Source organism: Alosa sapidissima, chromosome 7 (genome assembly GCF_018492685.1).
Source record: "Alosa sapidissima isolate fAloSap1 chromosome 7, fAloSap1.pri, whole genome shotgun sequence".
In the NCBI taxonomy this organism is placed as follows: domain Eukaryota; kingdom Metazoa; phylum Chordata; class Actinopteri; order Clupeiformes; family Clupeidae; genus Alosa; species Alosa sapidissima.
In genome coordinates, this window is record NC_055963.1 from 29,351,901 (window position 1) to 29,374,272 (window position 22,372).

Below are 22,372 nucleotides of genomic sequence, written 5' to 3' on the forward strand. Positions count from 1 at the left end.
TTGTATTTGCACTTCATCTCCATCAGAGATTGAAACAGGAGATTGAAAACATCACTGTTCAGTGAAGTTGGCACAATATGCAGCAGAGCTAAAGCCGTCTCTCTGTGTTCAAAGCCCTGAGCCAAGAGTCAAAACCCATCATTGCATTCAGATCACACCTCAAGGTGACAGGCGTTCACTTCAAAGCTACATGTCGTATTGAATTTTAAAGCAGGCCACTGCTTTGCAGAAATCAATTTCATGGGTGCAGCTTCGAGCACCACAAACTAAAACACTTCTGAATTGCCCTGATCGCCAACAGTGTCACTGATGCCATGTCTAATGTACCAGCGAGTGGCAGCAATTACAGCTAGGGTGACATTTTCCCACCCCCGCCTGTTCATCCCGGTCTCCTACCGTCCTTGTCGATGGAGAAGGGCACATCGGGAGTGACGATATCATAGCTGCAGATCTGGCTGTACTGGAAGGAGCAGTCGGCGTCCACAGCCTCTACTTTCAGGATGTTGTCGTACTTCTTCCCCTCGATGACGGTGGCCTTGTAGGATTTCTCCTTGAACACGGGTGAGTACTCGTTCACGTCATTCACCTGGATGTGGACATTGGCCCTGTACAGGGAGGAAAGGGGATGGGGGTTGGTGCAAGATTGAATTGGGAGAGGATCAGAGTTGAAGGATACAGCCATGAGCCACAGACATGACGCATGTTTCATTCAAAAGCAGATAATTGGATGAAGCCTGCATCGAACTGCTGGATGGACATGTAATGATTTTAGGTCATCTGTGTGACAACCTCTCTCCCCCAGGATTTCAAATCACATTATGTCACGGTTGGCTTGTCTGAACCAAGGAAATCTTCATGTAGCTAATTACTATTTTTCCATTAACTAATACACTAACATTTACTAATACAATTTCTAATAAAAAGAGACAACGAATATAGTAAGTGTAAGTTGAAGTCATACAGCCTGGGTTTATGGAGGTGTGATAAATTGGACATGTCTGACAAAACATACTTATGGGACTTCTTCATGTTAGCTCCGTCGGGACCCTCGCCACAGTCGTAGGCCTGGATGGTGAAGGTGTGCTCCTTCTGCAGCTCACAGTCCAGCTTGTCCTTGGCCCGGATGACCCCCTCGCCCGTGGACTTGTCCAGCACCACCGCCTCGAAGGGGACATTCTGTCCGTGGATCCGGAAGCCACAGATCTCTCCTGGGTACGCCAAAAGATGGAGAGCAAGGAGGCGTGAGTTGAGCGTGGCCATGACTCCGGGAGGGAGAGAGAAAGGGAGGGAAGGGAGGAGGGGAGAGGGATGGGAGCGGAGGAAGTAAAGGGCGGGGTAAGTGTGGGGGGGGGGGGCGTTTGGGGAGGGCATCACGGCAAAAGAGAAGCTACCCACTGCGGCAGATCATGTGGGAAAAACAAACAAACAAACAAACAAACAAACAAACCAACCAACCAACTGACCAACCAAAAACAATAACACAATGAAAACAAGAGCACACCACACATAAATAAAGAACAGCCAAAGTTGTTCTGTGTTTAATTCTCTTGGCAGCCAAGGGATTGTACACTGTTTGTACACTGGTGGGAAGGCGAGGGAGAGGGGTCTGTGAAGGAAGCTGGTAGCACTGTAGGGTGGGTGAGTATTTGGGAGCAGGAGGGGAGGGGGTGTTGTGGGCAGGGGTTCGAGTTAAAGCATAGTGTTTCATCCAAGCCACTTTGATCACATTGCATCCAGACATGCAGTAAGTAACCCAGAAAAAAGAGAGAAAGAGAAAGGGAGAAAGAGAATAAAGACAGAGAAAGAAAGATGTGGAAAGGCATTTCACAGGAATACTTTAATACAAAGTCAACAAAATCAAGAGAAACAACAGAAAAATACAAATAAACAAGTAAAAGTGATAATCGATGTCTGTGAAAAATCTCACAGCCTCAGAAAATTCTGAATTTTTGAGGAAGCCAACAGAAAAATAGAAGATTAAAATATTCCATTTATGGTCATAGTTGATGGACAAGTATTAATGAAGGAGTGTGGCACATATTATTTCTAATACAATTACTGTTGTCCAGAATTTATGACAAAAGAATGGAAGAAAACATAAACAAAGGGTAAATCTTTAAACTGAGAGGCCATTTTCCACCTAAAGCTAGGCTTTTGGCATGATGGAAGTCTTCCTGTGCAATGTCGACTCTCCCACACCCTTTTAAGAAACAAAGGGATGAGAAGAATAAAACAAACAAAAAAAGCAGAACAGTAGGAGTGATCAAAAAACGTAAGCACTGGATGAGAGCCCGGGGGTTAGAAATATCCACTTGCTTGACATCCACATCCAAAACACCAGCTGCAGTCATGCTGTGACCAGGTAGGGGTTAATGGTGAGGAGGGTGGACGAGACCAGACGAGGTGTTTGCTACGGTGAATCGACAGAAAGCTTCGAGAGTTTGCATCAGTTAACAATCTCAGCAAAATTTCGGGCTGGCGCAGGGCTCCAGGAGAAGATAGAACGCATTGGGAACCTTCTAGAAACTGGACATTCACTTCCACTTTTCTTTCTTCTTTTTTTATTTTTTTATTTTCGGGAATCAGATTTTAGAACAATCACCAGAATTGTTGTGCATGTGCATATAACATGGTAACAACTGAAAGATCAGCATGCCATGTTTTGCATAAGACCATCACAAAATATTGTAATTATTGTAAGGTTGTTTAGATATTGTAAATATTTCCAATCTTCTTGTCATAAAGGAGTATCACTAGTCTATGGTTAACCATTCAGATTCCTCAATTTAGGATGTTAAAAATTTACCACTAAATCTTACTCTATACCTGTAAAATGCAACCTATTTACAGGTTATAGGCCATAACCTAGTATTACTACTTTTACCTACTGAGAATTCATATCTGTCTGTAATACTAGACATATGCACATGCTTAGTTGTGGATTTTTCCCGCATGGAGAGATTTTTTCCCGTAAGGAGAATACACTGCTGAAGCACTGTTAGGGTCTGCAAACTACAATGGATGTCAGTCTCATGCACAGATATTTCTAGATACGTTCTTCCCCACAACACACTTTTCATCCAGTTATTGTTCTTTTTCCAACAACAAATTTAAGGTGAGTGAAAAAAAACAAACAAATAAAATAGAAAGTTGAACCAAACAGAAGTGAAATCAAAAGACTAGGAAGAGATCACAGAGCATAACAGGAGTTTCTGTGTGAAATGCCAATGCTTTTTGTTTTGTTTGCGTTAGTGGGGGGTTAATCAAAACAACAGTTCACAAAGCAGTAGAAAGAGCCCGTCATTCACCTTCTTTGGTGAAGGTCACCTCAAAACTCTCTATAAGAGGGGAAGAGAAGATAAACCCAGATCAGTCAGAGGGAAGAAAAGTCGAGAAAGACCGATGAGCAGAGAGAAAAGATAAGAAAGAGGAGAGAAGGATGGACAGTTTATCATGTGGACAGAACATACAAATGGCACAGCAACATTGAAAGACAAACAGAAAGACACTGCAGTTTCCGTCAGACCAGGGTGAATGCATGGAGGACATTTTTTTTTTTTTATCAAGGGACAGAGAGCACTGATATAGAGCAAGTGGTCCATAAATAATGGTTGGCAGGGTGGGTGAGTGGGGAGGAGGGGGGGTATGTTATTCTTTTCCACAAGTATTGGGCACACATGCTCATATTTTCCTCATATATACAGGAAGGGAAAACAGAAATGGACTTCCTTTGGGTATTTTGAATACGAATGCGGATATTCAACAAATGGAAATAGAAATTCAGCCACTTCAGATGGACATCATGTTTTGTGACTCTCATAGCCATGACTGCTCTAGATTGAGTCTCAGAGAACCATTTCATTACCACCACCTCCACACAAAATGAACAGACAAAACAAAACAAAATAAGACAAAGGCAAAAAAAAGGCAAAAAGGCAGCTGAAAACCAACATAGCTCAAATGTTTAGTGTACTGTGCTAAAGCTCAGGAGGCTTTAAAGCCGGCCCGTCGACAGTGCTGCGCAAAGGGTTAGTTCTGCTTGGCTGCCTATGCTGAGGCCTGGCTTTGGCACCCCTACCCCTCTACCCCAGCCTCCCCCTTGGCCTCTCGCTGGCCGGGCTGTCCACCCAGGTTTTCACCTCAACAATCCAAAATGGATTTCCCATTAGGGGCTGCTGTTCAAAGCAAGTCATGCAATGTGGGCCTTTGTGCCTCCCCCAATGTCCAGGCAAGGGCTTAACGACGACCTCAGCGCCATTCCAGGAAGACAAGAGGCTTCAGCTGCTTCATGCCAAATGTCAACTAAAAGGGGGGGTGTTAAGGGTGGAATGAGGGGGGGTGGGGGGGGGTGGTTCCCATCAACCTCAACCACAAAGAATATCGACTCAGCCACGAGACTCCGATCCCAAGAACATTGATCTACTGGGAGCAAACAAGTCTTTGTGAGGGACAAAGGGTGAAAATAATAACAAGGAACTGGCATTGCTGTGTGCCACATTGTTACGGTTCCTATTTTGTCCCTGTTTGACTTTCATCTCGGGCATGATGGCCGATTTAGGTTTTTATGAGCCCTCTTTATGAGGGTGTATGGACGGAGCGATGCACTGAAATGGCTGCCCTATATGAAGAGCTGATGGCTGCGTATTACCAATTCAGCTCCAGGGCCTCCTCTCAGCAGAGATGATCTGGGGTCAGCATTCTCGTGCCAGTGTCCAGAATTGACAGAATAGGGGATAAAACTGTCTAGGAAAAGAAAAAAGGACCCCCACTCCGCAATTTAGACTTGAGGTCACCTCTAGCCCACAGCACAATATCCATAAAGGGAAATGTTTGGTGATAAATGCCTGATTGATTTGAACTGTATCTGCACAATCGTTAAAGAAATCTTAAGACAATAAAATAATAAGACACAACAGTCATAACTATGTTGTCTCTTGTGTTATGTATGACATTGTACTGTGTTGTTCTAGAGTGTGGTGGCCCCCAATATGGGTGGAGAGTGGAGGCCCCCAATATGGGTGGAGAGTGGAGGCCCCCAATATGGGTGGAGAGTGGAGGGGAGGTGAACCTGAGCTCAACAGAGGGAGGGAGGGAGGCCTGGGGCTGAAAGCCTCACTTGTGTACCTCGGCCCCTAACTGCAGAGAGGTGCACATTCACACAGGCATGACAGAGGATGACTGTGCTTATTCGTCAGCTAGCAGGGGCCCCTCTGAGGCTCGCAGGCAGGCAGTAACACAGGCACACTCACACTCACACACACAAACGGAGTAGAGACCCAAGTCCTTGCTCGGCCACCCATAGAGTGTTGGCCGGCGACGCACCCGGCTGATCTGCTGACAAGGAGAGGCAGTGCAGCGCCAGAGCAACGTCAGTCACCCCGACCGCCACGTGACTCGGTCAGAGAGAGGAGCGCTGGCCAACAGGGACAGATCGCCCGGCTCTTTGCTCTCCGTCGCATGATCAGAAGGGTGTGCCTCAGTGCCAAACCAGCCCAGTTTGGTTAGGGGGGAAAAAAAAAAACATTCCCCACGGAGCTACTCCAGGTTTGAGAATATAAATGAGCACTTAAAAAAAACAAAACAACAAAGATGACTGCATCAGTTTATTCGAAATTCAGAGTGGATTTTCAAACAAATTGGGTCAAGTAAAGTCCACTGAGATGCAGGTTTTTGAAGATGGGTAGAATGGGGGCTTGATTAAGACGGAAGGAAACACAGAACACCCATGCTGGGACTGGGACTACCACCACCACCACATCAGTCAGAATGAATGCATCCTGTAGTAGGCCATGGAGAATGATCATTTAGCACATGTGCCGAGGAGTTGGAAGTGACATGAAAGCAGGGCTGCTGTGAGCAGGCGGGCCCAAAGGTGATGGTGGTGGTGGTGGTGGCGGCAGCGAGTTGGCGTAGTCGGCAGGAGCCGAGTGCTCACTGCTTGTCTGCATCAAGAGCAGACCCACCAGGGGCCCTGGAACAAAGCCATCTCGATGTGATCTTAATGTCATTAATGAGAGACATGGCTTACCACTGCCAGGGCCCGGTAATTGTGTCTTTACCAGGACAGGCAGCATGGAGGGCTAACCTAAATGCTGACTAACTCCATAGCATTACTGGACCCTAGAATTCTACCGATAAAGCACTTTCATGAATAAGCCATCACAGCTTTGATACAAATGTGATGATGTTTACTGTGTATCAAAATAGATCTACAAAAAAAACAATGTCTGTGTTAACAATCTTTTTTTCCAAAGAGGTATTACAAAAGAATAATCAAAGGCAAAACCCAGGTCTTCACTATAATGAATTAAAGCTGGCCTATTCATTGGTATTCATTGGGGAAATTAATGGGGAACATTCCATTTCAGTCGAACAGTGTTGACATTTACAGCTTAAAAAGCAATCTTGTCAGAAAAATCCATGAAGATCAAATTTGTCAAGGGGCCGCAGCCGTCTTTCAGGATACAACACAATGTCAGTAATAGTCCAAAAGCAGGACTATGTGGCCACTTGTGTGCATATCTACATTTGCGGTGGGTATTGGATACCAGAGAAATGGCTCAACAGTAACACTACAAATAAGTCATACATACAGTAACTACATAAACATTACATTAATATCAAGGGATCCATTAGCAAACATATTATAGAGATTCCAGCAGGAAGTTATTGTTCAGAAGCACTAAACCATCAATAGCTATGACTTTAGATTTACCGTTTGATGTCTAGTTTCCACTTGACTTAATGGGTTAAACGACAGGCTATCAGAAGACAATTAATTCGCTTGCATGGAGACTGACAGATCATTTATCGAGCCCAAGGGGGAACTGTGGGTCGTTGGGTGGATGTGTGGATGAAAAAGTGGGTGGGGTTCTATTGAGGTAATTACTGTGAATTAGCAGATCAGAATCTGACATCACAGACTCAGTGTGGGGGCTCCACAGAGGCCAAAGAGGGCCCCCTCCCCTTACAGACTGGAGACATGGGGGTCTGCATACGACGGTGACCGACACTACAAAAAAAAAACAGCACAATTCACAACACAATTTGAAAACAGCACTCTCACCTGCATAGCGCAGTGGGGCATCTTTGTCCAGGGCAATCAGAGGAGGGTCCAGCAGCACCTTGTCATCATTCTCTGTGACGATGCCGTGATATGTGGTCTCGATCCATGGCTTATGCTTATTAACTGTGAGGAAAAGGAGACAGAGCAGTCGTCAGATCGTGAGGATACAGGGACTGACCACACTGACCAGCGTGACTGATCTGACCCCGGGGTTGACGAGATGTTGAGATCCAATTATAATAGTATTCATGACAGCTTGAGGTGAACTTTAAGAGAGAACTCCCCCTCAGTCTTCTTTGCCATAGAGAAAATAATCTTAATAAGCATCTTCCAGGGGCAATACATCCTGCAATACATCTGCAACACGGCATGACAGCGCCTTTTTGCTTTTGTTGTGTGACATATCCTAGCTGCACCACAGGGCTGACAGCTGCCTTTGAGAGAGAGAGAAAGAGAGAGAAAGAAAAAGAAAGAGAGAGAGTGTGTATGTGTGCGTATGTGTGTATACACTTCCCTGCATTAACGCTGGCACAGCGGGGTGTGTGTGTGTGTGTGTGTGTGTGTGTGTAAGATCAGTATTGGATCTCATTAGAAGGGCCTGTTCGTTGTTTGTGCAGCAGTGCTGCCACCGGCTCGCTTTTAAAACGTCAGTTCCAGACAGCAATACCCCCCCCCCCCCCCCACCACCACCTCACCTCCCTACCAAACACATCCTGGCTGCAATGTCAGGCCTGGAAGCAAAAGATGGAATGGGGAGGGATGGGGAGGCAGGAAAGGGAGGAGAGGAGGGCAGTGCAGTGCAGTGGACGTGAAGGGCAGACCGCTCTCCTCCACAGAGAGACATCAGCCTATCCTATTCCTATTCTCAGAGTCTCAGCAGTTTTCATGCGAAACCTGATATCTTTGCGCCAGACGCAGCATGTACTGATCATTTCACTGCTACCGTACTACTAATGGGCCTGACCGAACATCACTGAATGCTTGCCGCTGATCTCCACAGAAGGCAGCCTCCATCTTATAAAAGGCACATCCTTCAGGTAACCATAGCAATGTTAGTGCCCATAGACTGGCCGCGTTTATGAGGCTACAAAGCTCAGCTTCGCTGCTACTTAACAGGAGGCCTCAGAGGCAGCAGCTGTGGTTATGCCTTTTGGTTTCTAGCCCAGAAATCCATGTTAAGCCCGCTGGTCTCATGACCCCCAGACCTGTTAACAACAGCACAGTAGCCATTTTAGAAGGGGGGGGACCCACTTAGCACTTTCATAAAGATCAGTTTAAAACTGCAGAAAAACAAAAAACATATTGCATATTTTGCAGTGACATCTGACACCACTATGCCTCCTCTGAGGACAGAGCATCTCCAGCAGCAGCAGAATGAAAGCATCTGCTTCAAAGGATATTCATCCCCACACATTAAAAATAAATCAGCCAGCAGGGAATATCAGAGATTTTGGTAGCTGCAACAAACATGCTCGAGCAAAGTCTGGAAATGTATGAGCTTGGGCTAATATTCAGCTGGCTATATGCACCTGGGACCAGAGACTCACCCCAAGGCTAAAGTCTCCCATCTCACAGGGAGCCCATGAAAAATGGCTGTTTAGACACAACACTAGGAAATCGTTGCATCTGTTCGTTATGAAGTGGTACGTGTGACTTTGAGTGCCGTTAGTAGCTAATCCTTTGCTTTTTCAGATCAGATTTCATGACATGCCATCGCTATGACTTTAAAGACAATAAATCTTTCACCGTGACAGAAACAGAGGCAGGAAGGGGGGAGGGGTGTCGATGATTCCAGCTGAAAGATTCATTTCACTGCCCCCCAGTTATGACTCAAGGGAGGACTGATAATGAGCCAACTGACATGATATCAGTCTATGGCTTCTGGCACAACAACCACAAATCTATTTAAACAACTCGAGCCAAATGCCAACAGATAACAAAAGGCTAGCAACAAAAAGGCTAAATACTACACTGTGACCACAAAACACACCAGTGTGTTGTGATTACCATCCTGTTTTGGTGGTGTGAGTCTTTAGGGGGGATTGGTGGTGGGGCGTTGTTGAAGGGTCTGCCTCTGAGTTCCAATCTGGCATGGTTCAGCATAGTAGCCACGCCCATGAGTCATCTTTAGCACCGGCTCGCTCACATGACCTGAAGTGTGCCACTGTGGTTGATGGCCGTCTCTGGACAGATTGCCAGGCCAGACTACGGGGATAATCTGCTTTAGGCCCTGGGGTCAAACCCTAAGAGGCATAGTTAGCTATGTCACATGGCTGGTAGGGAGGGAGGGAGACCAAATGTGACTTGTTTTTTTTTTAATCATGAGGTCAGTGCCAGGATAGGGTGCCCAAGCTGCTGTTTTTCTGTCTTCTCATTCATTGAAAGAGGACTGAATAACAAGGACTAAAAAACAACCAGTCTGGGATTCTGACTAGCATGAACATCAAATAATATAGTAGCCTACAATTCAACAATGTTGTCCGATCAAGATTTTGAAATCAGTTTAAATGTTTAATCAATTTTATTGAAAAATACCTAAAACAACAAAGTGGGCCCTGTATTGAATAACTATACACTTATTATACCTGGTACACTTATTCAATATACATCACTGGCCATTGGATAAAATCATGTTGTCAGTTGAAATCATGTTGTCATTGATGTCAGTAAGGATATCACATAACATCTGTAGAGGCCAGTGGGCAAATATAGCATACAATTAGGCATGACACTGGGATGCTCATTATGAGCACATACCCATGTTTGTAGTACATGTCCAGAACAGGTGGTGTGTGGAGCAGGTTCATGTCAGGCACTAGCTAACCTTAATCCTATAAACAGTACACGTCAGGGAACACACACACACACACACACACACACACACACACACACACACACACACACACACACACACACACACACACACACCACATGAAAAGAATAAAATATTCATTTGATCATTTACAAGCGTTATTAATGACTAGAAAGACCCATGAGTTATAACTTTGTTCTTCTTGAGAGGAGCTAGAATACATACGTTCAACATCTGCAGTCACACAAGCACAAACACACACACACTCATGATCCCCAGAGCCACAGCTTTATACATCACCTCACACAAAGCTAAGCCGAATAACAACACACCAGCTCGACTCTAACATCTGCTGCACATGCACACACACACACACACCCACTCACCAACAATCACACCCTGATTAGGAGCAAATTAGCAGTGGTGCCACTGCTATTTTTCTTCCTGACGCGACTAGACCAGCCATTTCAAACCATTTACACACAGCCGGCCACACACTTCCAATCTGGGGCTATGAGGACCATAATTATTAAGGGCAGAGTTAAACTTCAAAGCGGCCCGCGTGGCTCTGTGGGGGATGCTGTGGTGAATGAGATTACCGAGGCATTTCTGATGTGGCTGATAACTTTTAAAGAGCTCCAGGGCCTGGTATGCCAGGCACATGCCAGCCTGTTTGGGTTGGCGTCGTGCCAGCCTCTCTTATCTTTTCCGCCTCTCTTTCAAACTCTTTCTTCTCAATTCTATCATTCATATGCACTTTGTGCGAAAGCCTTTCAGCATGGCAGGGTCACACTAAAGTAGTCCCAGCCAGCCAACTCCTGCAGAGCAGTTAAAATCTGCAAATCACACAAAATGGCGGAAACATAGAACCATTTAGTCACAGGCTAGGCGTACTACAAAACATTTGCTTTCAGGTAATATGGATCAAAATGAAAAATTAGCCCACGCTAACAACCAAGCTATTTTTCCATTATTCTATACTAATCCTCGAGCTATCATTTGGTGGCATTGAAAACATCCATCGCTAGAGCTGAGAGCCCTTCACTGCATCAGACATACTGCTTAACTCCATACATTGGAGCAGATGCCACACACACAGACGTATAAGTTACACTCCATCCATTTAGCTCCCAAGGGCAAAGTGAATAGCTTAATTTGCATGCATCCTCCTGGCACTGTGAAACACGTAGCAAACAATGTATGGGTGAATGGCATGGGGTCACATTAAGGGGTTGAAAGAGAGTTGCGTAACATGCGTGACAAGGTGCAAACGGTCTGCTGTGAATGCTCATTTCCTGTTTCATCTCCACACACAATATCCCGATACTGCAGTGATGCTGAAGCACACGTTTACATTTAAGCAAAATAATCACAGCATGGATATTTTCTGGACATACTTCTATTTTTAACATCTCACTTTGAGCATTTTGACGCAGCGTATCAGGGTACTTTCTGACCATGTAAGCACCTCTTTTCACATGATGATATTAAGTTTGTGTGAGTCACAATCATTCAAAACTCCCACATATGCCTCCAGTACTGTTTGATTGCAGATATGAATTCATTTAATTTATCATGAAGCCAACTAAGCTATTTGCTCCACATAAGAGTATGGAGAGAATGCAGCCTAGTTCTGATGACAGCACAAGGGCTGAAAAAAACAATGCAAGGCTTTGGGACAGGGACAGAGGCAACTATTTACTTTTCTCTCTTTCCCTATCTGTGTCGGCGGGTGTGTGTGTGTGGTTACAGGCTTTCGGGAATGGGTTAAATGGGCTGTCTGCCACTGTGGAAGTGGAGGCATCCGGAATACCCCTGCCAAGCCTGCCACAACCACCCCCTCCAACGCCCCACTCCAATACAACGCTTAACTGCTAACCTCAGCATTCCGGGGACATAGACTGCGGCTGATCGTGGGTGGGAGAGCCGTCTGGTCACAATTGTGACTGCCTCCTGCTCCTATCAGCAGCCATCTTGCATTCTAGTGCATGCGCTCTCTTTTGTCACCGCTCTGCTACAGTGCAGATGCATCAACTGATATGTGATCACATGATCAATGCACATGATCGATCAAAAATGGGCTGAAGTCAGACAGCATGGGTCATGTACAGAATCGGTGGCTGGAGTGGGGTTTGGTGGGTCAGGATAATGTAGCAGTGCTGCCATGCATGACATGCAATCCTTTTACCCATCATGTAAACCTAGTGACACCTAATCTTATAATGGTATGTGCACCCGTTTCATTCACCTGCAAGGTCATAGAATGCAGAGACGCCGCAACAAAGCATGGAGGTGGTCTGGGGGACCAGGATGGCTCTCATGGGTCAAGGTTCAAGGCTTGCTTGGTGCATGCATCTCAAATTGCTCGTGAAGTGGTTTGAAAGGTTTTGTGCTGCTCTGTGCCGATTGTTTTCCCACGTCTAAGGTTTCAAAATATCAACAAAACAAGTTGGGTCAGGGTTTAAGCCAGAAAAGGTCAAATGCATGCATATCTGCCCGAATAATAACCGGAACATTTAAGGAGTCTGCAGTTCATTGACAGACTAAGGAGGTAATTGGCAAACAGTCAGAGACCTAAAGAAAGCAAAAAAGGAAAGGAAATGAGGAATCTGATAAGGCCGTTCAGCCCATGGGGCATATTTTGCTGTTGCAGCCAAGCGTGTCACAATTCGCTTGGTTCCGTTGTCTGACCTGAGCTTTATTCAGACATCAGTTGGGTGGTGGCTTTCAGTAGAATGAGGAAACGTTGGCAAAAATGCTGATGGCAACTACAATGCATTGATGATAACTACAATGCATTGATGGTTCCAACTCAATTCTACACTCACAATTTTTATACTCACTTTGAGTACTACATCCTCACTGTTGCAACACAATACTGTTTATCAGGTCAGGTCGGTCTTATCCTGTCAGAGGTCTTTTCTTATTGGTCAGCCAAACTTGAGAATCTAACATGGCATTCAACCTTTTGTGATCCTTTTCAAACCCAGAGAAAAGCCTATGTAACATGTGTATTGAATGAATCCGTGGTAATGCTTAACAAAAAAAGTGTAGGCTAATCTCGCTGACCGATTTAACTAGATTTTTGAAAGACTCTTTTCTTCCAGTCAGGATGACACTACTCTGCAAGGTGATGGTGTTTGCACCCTGCTTGGGGTGAACACAATGGCAACAATCTGTACCAATAAGCACACGACACCTCCCTGCTCCACACCTCTGACGATTGTAAGGTGCGAGATCTATCGAGAGAGGTGTTAAAGATCAGATAGGAGAGAGGAGCTTGTTTGCAATTGGGAAAATGGGTTATGGGTGGGTGGAGCAGTGGTGGTGGGGGTAGGTGGATGGGGCAGGGGGTCGTCATTGTCGTAAGATCTCTACCTTGTCAAGTTGCACTAGAGACAAAAACCTGAATGCCTCTTTACAGGTGTCCAGTAACGGCTTCAAGCACTCTTCAGCAAAGGAACCGTCTCTTTGACCCGACATACAAATTTGTCACAGTTATGTGACGTCTTCACAGAGCAAGTTGCTACTCGTGAGAATGGGCAACCGAACAATGGGCTTGTCCTAATCCTGCATTACAATGGCCAGCCTGCCCACACACAACGTGGCCCACAAGCAATGGCTATGCCACACCTTTGAAAGGAATTGTGAAAAGTGGGGAATGATATTCACCATCATTGCACCCTTTCACCCTTGTACAACATTCATCTACAAGTAGACAAGTAGGAAGAAGGAATATGGGCTCTCTGAACAGTGCTTATTGAAACACAGTTGACACGAAGAGGCATTCAAGATGCTGCCAGTAGATGACAAAACTGCATTAGTCATTCAATGCGATTCCTCCACAGATCATCTTTGATCTCTTTCATAATAACTCTGCCACCCCCTTTGCATTACTGGCATGACCCAGAAGAGTTTTTTGTGATGGCATCAAAAATTCATTTAATTAAACTGTCAAAACTCAGCTCGTACTTTTTCATTTCAGACGCCTGCATAGAGAATTAGATTTAAGACAGGAAATGCTACCATAATCCCTTAGTCAATTTGTCCACAGTCAAAAATACAGGCGCACACTCCTCTGTTTGCGGTTGAATTGAGAAGTGTCAGAGCTTGTTGAAGCAGGCCCTCGTCAATCACAGAGCCTTGACTGTTCACAGCAGCCTAACGGCCCTCTCTAGACAAACCTGTGGGTGGGGGCGCCCCCAAACGTCCCCAAAATATCCCTCCCCCACTGGTCAAAGCCTCCAATGCCTCCCCCCTCTCTTTTCCGCAAACAGAGGAGCCCTCACAGCCACACCAGGGCAGGCAGGGGGTCAATGTATGCTCAAGCAAACGTCTGTTTGTTCAGTGGGCAATCAGGGCTCGCACAAACAACGCAAAGGCATTTTCACTGGGGGTGGAGGCCTTAGGAGGGGGTGCACGGAGGGGGTGTTGGGAAGGGTGGGGCGTAGTGGAGGCAGCTACGAACGGTGTGAAAGCTCCTCAATCAGCATTCAGCGCCAGCCACACAAAAGAGCCAGTGAAAGTGAGAGTGGAGCAGGAGGAGGGGGCGAAGGAGGAGGAGGACCCAGGCCCTGTGGAACCCAAGAGAGCACACAAAGCTGGTTTTCATTCCCACCTGTGGCTGTAGAGGCCACTGGGTGCCTCGCCTGCAGGTGAATGTGCTCTCTAGTTACCTCGTTCCCATGGAGCGTCAATGCAGTGACGCATTTGGTCTAGAGTAAAGAGAGGGGCGCAATATTTCTTATGGTGACAAAACGCTCCAGGGGAGTTTCAGATTGGAAAGTCATCATGTGCCTGTACTGCATCTGCATCTTTGCAATTACGTTGTGATTAAATTTGCTGCCCCTGCCAAGAGAGAGCGAGTTATCCTTCCGAGGTTTTCTCAAATATTGTAATATGGCAAATATCTTAATGAGGAATGATTATACCGCTTCTTGGTTTGTTGTCAGTCAAAATAATTTCTGCCCAGCTATCTGCCTGCAATCATTATCATCATGACTTTCTTATCAAGGGCATCTCAAGAGGAAACACTTGTCTACATGACCAACTACATGGAAGTGACCAACATAACACAGATGAGAGCCTTCTCCATGGCCCTAGTAATGGTTACAGCGGCCTCCTCACAAACCTGACGCACAAATACAAAAGCACTCACACTCACTCATACATACCCACACACGGCACGCACACAGTAAGGTAGACATTTCCTGCAAGTTAATAAGTTCCTGAATAGTACATTATTGGTTTAAGCGACCTTTGGCGACAAATGAAAGCTAAAATGCCCATATCTAAGCCCCATGTAACAGTGGACACATTGTGAGGCTGTCATTCCACAACTTTGCTCCAATCTGTGGGCCAAGAAACCCCTTTGTTCCTCCCTTGTTGAGATTCCTTGAATAAATAGGCCAACAAATCGAGAGGTAGCTGCGCAACATGGAGCTCATAGGCAAGCCAGTGACATAGTGTGTGTGTGGGAGGTGGAGCGAATCAAATAAAAACTACTGAAGGTTAACTTCACACAAATCAACATCATTTTTATTCTGGGCATCTGAGCAAAACCATAAAGACTTGACAAGGCCATGCTACATTTGTTCTCAACTTCAAGCCATGACACATTCCTCTGTGAGAGTTAAATGCAAACCACTGGGTATATTTAGTGTGGTAGTGAATGCTAGGCGTTGTGAGTTATCTTAAGCTGACTGAGCGTAAGCTGACAGAGTTGTTGCCATGACCATTCCATGCCGTTTCAGGACCGCAGGTCTTTCCATGTGTTAAGAACCATGCTGTTTAAAAATGTGCAAATTAAAGATTAAAAGTTTCTTAATGTATGTGTCCAGGCAGGCCTGGATTTATGTCAGAGCGGACAGCCATTTCCCTGGAGAGCCAGAACGGTCAGTTCATTTCACACAAGACTTGCGTCCAGGGTGCTTTCCTGTCAGTATGACGACCAGTGGAACTCATTAACAACGACTGTATGTTAAATAGTACACAGGATGAGACAAAAGCTATTAGTCAATTAACCTCTGGTTCTTCAATACCAAATCACAATTTTCCAGAGAATAATTAAATGACACAACTGGGATGAAATAGTCACTCCATGAACATATCTGCTTGCTTATGAGCTGCCTGCTTGAACTTGAGAGGAGTGTGGAAAAGATAGCAAACAGAGCAGCACCTTGCATTGCTGTACCTCTACTGGGACAGGCCAAGCATTTGACCGGAGGCCACAAAAGAGGAGCATGCAGCTGGTTGCATCTGTTTATATGAACAACATGCTTCGAAAAAGTTTTATATAGCCTTGAGGATCAGTGTGAAACAAAAATTAGGTTCCTTTACTGAGGCACCAGAAATTTGGGTTGTACAACATGCTGTGACTAGAACAGAAACATACAGTAAGTAGAGTAGAATACGGTATGTAGGCTAGGCCTATTCCTATCAAAACCAAGAATAAAATACATTAATAAAAACAGACACCTGAATTAAATGTTGTTTGGAGGTAGGCAGTTCTTCAGGGAGATTTCAAGATCATGGCAGTCATAACATTTCAAAGGAATAAAATATGATCTCTATTACCTCAATGAATCTCTAAAGTGTTAACACACTATCCCACACTATACTCATTTCCTGATGTCTCTGGCCAGGTACTTTTTCACCTTCACCAATTTAACAAAATAGGATTTGGATTTGCAAGCCACGTGCCAAACACTTCCTCAAGTCCTTGAAGAGGTTTGCTGGGAGAAATATGCCAAATGACAACATATCCTCTATGTTTAGACTCTGTGACTGCTATGTTGGACCACAAATAATGTAAACGAACACCCTTAGGTCAAACCATGGAGCTGAAAGTGAATGTTTTTTCAGCCAGAGAGAAAGGCAAGCACCATCCAAATATGGAAATTGCACATGTTGCTTGCTTTCCATGTAATGGCTGTGAACAAAGCAGGTGTGCTATGCAAACACATTTGGTCAACTAGAGTAACAGACTTCACAGGAGTGTCATCTGCCCATAAACCCAACAGCAAATCTCTATTCTTCCCAGTGTTTCATTTGGCTTATTTTATTCTTTCTCCCAAATGCTTTCATTATCTAAGCCTATATCTTGGTAGATGTTTTGTTCTTTCTCTATCAAATTACAACTGATTAATTTAAGTAAAGTAGAAAAGGCACAGGGAAATTGTTGTAAAAGGATAAACTACCCAGGTATTGTGTCTGCTTTTCAGATGGTCATCTGGAATCTTGAATGACTGTCAACATTTGACACCAAGGCTTTGAATAATCAACCATCAACTGTGCAGCAATTTGTTTAATTATCTGATCTCATGCTGGTGGAGATGGTGCATGCATTCATTCCCAGCTGCTTCTCATTGCAATATGTTCCTTTTACAAGTCCTAGCTACACCACTTCCACAGGAGACAGTCTAATGTGGGACCGTGTTCTATTAAAGTATCGAGGCCATATAACTGTAACCAATAAAATGGATGATATGGGCTATATAAAATATGGGGGAGGGGGACCTGCCTGCGATTTGCGTTTAGAAAGAAGGGGGAGCGCCAGAAGACTTGAGGGCTAGCTGTTGTAACGCCAGTGAAAATGGAAACTTCGATTATAGCCTCACAGAACAGAGAAGAGCAACGCTGGTGGGTAATCCATTTACACGGCACCACCAACCATTCAATTAAATTAGTTCTGTGCTTTAGTTCCACATTGAAGTATCGATGAGAGACTGACCGCCCTGCTGCCACTGGGCTAAGTTCAGACGGCTCTTTCACGCTATATTCATCATCTACGGAGCGGCTTGGCGCACCTGCTGCGATGATTTAGCTGCGCTCGAGAATGCGATACACATGAATTTTTAAATTACCATACAAGTGTTGGCAAGTGGATCTGCAATGCGTACATTGGTAGATGGATCACTTCATCCGCATGGTGTTCGTTTGAGGGCTTATTTGACATTAGGCTACACAATAAATCAAACACAACTAAACTACACTGCCATTGGCACTTGGGTAGGGGCGAGTCGAATGTAAAACCAATGTCACTATTAGCCTAACAGCGGTGAGAACCGCAGGTATCAATAAATACTGTAATAAAATAAGTATGCTATATGCTAACCCTGGCTCACAACCGCGTTGGTTAGCCAATAATAACAAAACCCTTAACGGGGAGTTGCCGACGGATATTGTTTTACCCGATTAAGAACCCTCAGATAGCTTGGCTTCTACAGCAAAGGACATTCCTGCATAGATTTTATTAAATGGATGGCATTCTGAAAATACGCCAAACCACCTGCACCTCTGGGAAAATTGCCAACAAAATGTTTTGTAAATTCAGTCGTTTGAAAATACCAATGCGCTTTACATTTTGCAACATATTATAAGCTACACAGATACTTTGGGAATGAACATCCATCCTATTAGGGTGCGAGACCATCCTATCGGCTGAGTACGTCGCCCATCCGGCATCCCCACTGAGCCTAAATCAGAGGTTTAAAAAGTATTTATTATATCAAGCACAAATCAGCCCCCTGAAAGCAAATAATTCGAATGAATAGTTTTTATTTTTACCACGGAAACAATCCCTCTGAATGAACGAGACCGTGAGGGATAAACGCAGCGTCTTGCGGCTTACCTTTGGTTGCCTCCACCGCACATAATAGTCCAAGGACCAGTCCGATTGCAGACGCGAAGGGTTTATACCTACGGAACTGCATCCCGTTTTATAAGTAAAAAACACGAGAGACGTAAACACTCTTCTCTATTCCTCGTCAACGCAATCAATTATAATTCACCCTGTAAATAAATATCCATAAGATGTAATTCTGCAACCGCGATAGTTCTAAGATGGCTGCCGCCACCGCCGCTTAGCTATTCCCTTCAATCACCCCTCTCTTGCAGTTTTGCAGCTGTATCCAACGGGAGCGGTGGTAGCGTGACGTCAACACTGTTATTGTGGGAGTGCTTGCTGTGCCTATTGCCCAGTGCTCAACCAGACAACTAACCGAGACCCAGGGAGGGGGGCAATAAGAAGTCTGTTTGTAGAGGGCAGTGCGCACTGTTTTTTGATCTAGATCTCTACATCCGTGGTGAACCTGCTCTGCTTTTTATCATCTCCCGGGTTAAAGAACACGTAGCCTAAGGCATATAGCTATATTTCAGTCCGGCTGCACATAGCCTACATCATTTTAGCCTATACACACATTTACATTTAAATAGTCTATTATTGTAGATCCATCGCTTAAACAGATAATACATAAAAAAATATGTTGAAATATACATATTATGATGTGATGATTATCCAAAGTAAAATTTGTATGGTAGTGTTTGTATAGCCTATGCTATCAACCTTTTGGGGGGAAATCATTTTGTGGCCAGTGTTATATTGTCATTTCATTTATCTCTAGATTGAATGTAGAGCAATTTCATCCTGGCTTTGAAGACTTTCTAACCTTCACTCTTACTGCAAAACATTATTATAACCACACACAGGTTGGATGCAGGGAATATAGCGGTGCATGTCTGAATGCATGGCAAATGTGTTTACCTTAGTCAAATGTATGGTTACTTAAAACCAAAGTCTTTGTCTTGTATTTGTCTTTGTATTTGAAAAAGAAGGGCATGGGACTGAACCATGGAGGAACCCAAAGAGTGCATAACTGCAGTTTTGCAGTCATTTGTCATACTCTCATCAGGGTCTCAGATTTCCACATCTGACGAAGCACTGTGCACTTCTAGAAAGACAGAGCACTGACCCCCACCATGAGTAAGCATCTCCTCCCCCCTCACTCTCTTTCTCACCATTCTCTCCATCGCTCTCTCTACCTCCCTCCCTCCTGCCCTTTTTCACTCCTCCCTTTCAGTCTGTCTGTCTCCAGTAAAATTTTAATTAAACCGCACCATGGTGTGAGCGTGGCAAGGTTCACAGAGGGGAAAAAGGTATGCTCAGAGAGCAGGGCTGTTCTTCTTCGTCGCCTGACTGCAGCATGCTGCCGGATAAAACAATGCTGGGGAATGCGATCACACAGGAGACTGATGAGTCACGGCCGCATGGGTTTTAAAGGTTACAGTGCTCACAGTTTGCTGAGTGAAAGAATTTGTGTGGCTCACAGCAGAGGGCTGCATTAATCGACGAGAGATTTCAGTGCTGACTGAAAAATGGTGAAGGTCACAGAGGTTTGACATAACCCTCTGCATGCCTTTGACTTGCATCTGATGTGATTCCCATCATCAAGATTTATATAAAAATCAACACTGACTTTGGGGTAAATGTGGGAAATACCCGTGACGTAAAAGCCAGGGATTTAGCACAGGTGAACAGTTCAGTGATGTTTTTGCACATTGTCATTTCAGAGGGAAGTAATCCTGATGAATTAGGTGCACATGAACACAATGCTCTTGTGCACGCTGAACCACAAGACTCTCTCTCAGCTCGAAATAGCTTAGTAATGCCTGGGAAATATAGGTAAAGAGGAATGCTTACTCACGAGCACAGTCATGTAGCCTCAATTCACTGCCGGGTCTATTAAACCGGAGCTGCCTTCCCCCGGCAGCAGGGCCGGGGCACAATGGTTATTTGTTCCTCTCTGGCAAGGCATGAACTAACTGCTAGCAAAGCCGAAGCCTCTACAGATGTCCATTCCTCTGGAGAAAATGGGGGCAACAGAATGCTCTTTGTGGATGCTCGTGGACAATAGCTTGTCTAGGCCAGACTGAGTGTTTGCCACAACAGTGAGACTTGAGCGGGATAAGGGCACTTCCTCCGGGTACACAGCTACCTTTTATATCCTGGGTCATAGAAACACCCATAAACACTTCAGAAAGAGACTTTGTTCTCATGCCAACCTCGGGGATGGGGCTGAGAAGGATCTTTGATCCTCACAGTGCAAGAGTATATTTCCCCGTAGAAGAAGCAGCAGACAGGATTTGAGGATTTGATTTATGAACTTCCTTGGGTGAGAGGGAGCTGAGCTTAAGCTGCGGAAGTGTCCCCCAAATTCCGCGCTGTCTCATCCTCAGCGCTGTCAGGCTGCCTTTTTGTCAGCACGTCGGCTTGCGGCTACAGATTACAGAATGGTGTGAGTCAACCATAAAACTCACCGGAGAGCTGAAAGCAGAAAAATAGATCACCCAAATGACTACAGGACTTGCTGATGGTTAAGTTTGTGCAGAATTGTATAATTTTGCACAATCTGCTGTCAACTTTTCAACAGTTCAACAGTTCATAAAGAATGCAGAAAATTAGGATGGCATCAGACAGAAATGCTTACATTTGAAGTCATCCCATAGTCTCAGAATCCATAAGCTGTAAACATCAAACATTGTTTGTACCCACTGGCTTTCAGTGTCCTCAAAACATTCCAACATGTTTAATGTGTGTGTGTGTGTGTGTTTCTATTCGCAGCAGAGTGATATATGTTTGGTGCCATGAAAAAAGATAACCGTATCTTCCCAGCAATTTCTACATGTTCCACCCACCAGCATGCTGGCACTCTGCATGACGTCCTGGTGGCTTCATGGAATTTCATTGTCAAATGAGGGAATAAATTAACTGGGATGATTAGTATAATGTGATTTCTCATGTATTATCCATCAAAGATTTCAGAAACAATATTAACACAAAAATCAATGGTGCTAATGTATCGGTAATTACCCATTTATGTACGTAAAAAAAGTTTTAAAGCTATTTAAATGGAATAGCAATTATTGTATATTAAGTGAGGCAATACTGTTATTTCTGCTTTGTTTGTTAGTTTCAACCACTCAATAATATTTCTACTGTATCTCCTGAAACAGGATAATAATCTATCTGATGATAATCGATCTGGAATTTATCTCAATTTTGAAATACTTAACGTTAAACTGGATGTTCATTATCTGAGACAAGTTTTTTCTTAATCAAAAGTGTCTCAGTTTGAATACCTCATGCAGTTTGGCCAGGAGTGTTAAGCTTTGCAAAGAGAGACATGGTTGCCTAGGAATTCTAAAACGACCTCCAGCAGAAGCATTTCGTTAAGCTTAGAAGGTGAACAGTTTGTCTTTTCCATGTATTAAGCAGAGCACACATACAGAGAAATATGTCCCAAAGTAAAAGAGTAACATTTTTATCTGAGAGAGATAGAGAGGCAGAGAAAACAAAGCCAAAATAAGTCAGCTGTCCACATTACAGCTGAGCTTGTTTGGAAGCAACCTGACAGTACAAATACAAGACAGCCAATAAACACCATCATTTTTTCAAACCTTTAATCCCAACCACACTGTAACCTTTCACATCTGTGAAATCCGTGCAGAAACAATATGGACTCCACTGACTCATATATTCAAACCTTCCTCCTTTGATTGATTAATAATTTGCCAATGCATATTTCATATAAACAGGGGACCCACTGCAAAGTCTACCCAGGCTGTGTGCTGCACTGATTAATACATGGTAGGGGCAGCGGGTTCTGAAGTTTTAGGAATACATGAATTTTGATATGTGATGCCTGACTCAACAT

General features: G+C 44.4%; 1 protein-coding gene and 1 long non-coding RNA gene across 7 annotated transcripts in view; one reads left to right on the forward strand and one right to left on the reverse strand.

Annotated features, from left to right (window-relative positions):
• clstn1 (calsyntenin 1) overlaps positions 1 to 18,842 on the reverse strand; it is a 33,301-nt gene extending 14,459 nt beyond the window's left edge. For 4 of the 5 annotated variants that reach the window (XM_042097038.1, XM_042097039.1, XM_042097041.1 and 1 more), the window contains exons 1-5: positions 18,511 to 18,842; positions 7,067 to 7,189; positions 3,309 to 3,338; positions 1,013 to 1,208; positions 397 to 605 (exon numbers count right to left, since the gene is read on the reverse strand). In XM_042097038.1, coding sequence (XP_041952972.1) covers positions 397 to 605; positions 1,013 to 1,208; positions 3,309 to 3,338; positions 7,067 to 7,189; positions 18,511 to 18,592 — 640 coding nt within the window. In that variant the 5' untranslated portion in view covers positions 18,593 to 18,842. The remainder of the gene's footprint in view (positions 1 to 396; positions 606 to 1,012; positions 1,209 to 3,308; positions 3,339 to 7,066; positions 7,190 to 18,510) is intronic. The other variant, XM_042097042.1, reaches the window with a different exon arrangement.
• LOC121712943 lies at positions 17,420 to 21,399 on the forward strand. 2 transcript variants are annotated; one of them, XR_006032703.1, is made up of 3 exons: positions 17,420 to 17,519; positions 19,491 to 19,641; positions 21,280 to 21,399. It is a non-coding gene; the product is annotated as an uncharacterized LOC121712943 (long non-coding RNA). The 2 variants fall into 2 exon arrangements; XR_006032702.1 differs by having other exon boundaries at positions 19,494 to 19,641.
• The last annotated feature ends 973 nt before the right edge of the window (positions 21,400 to 22,372 follow it).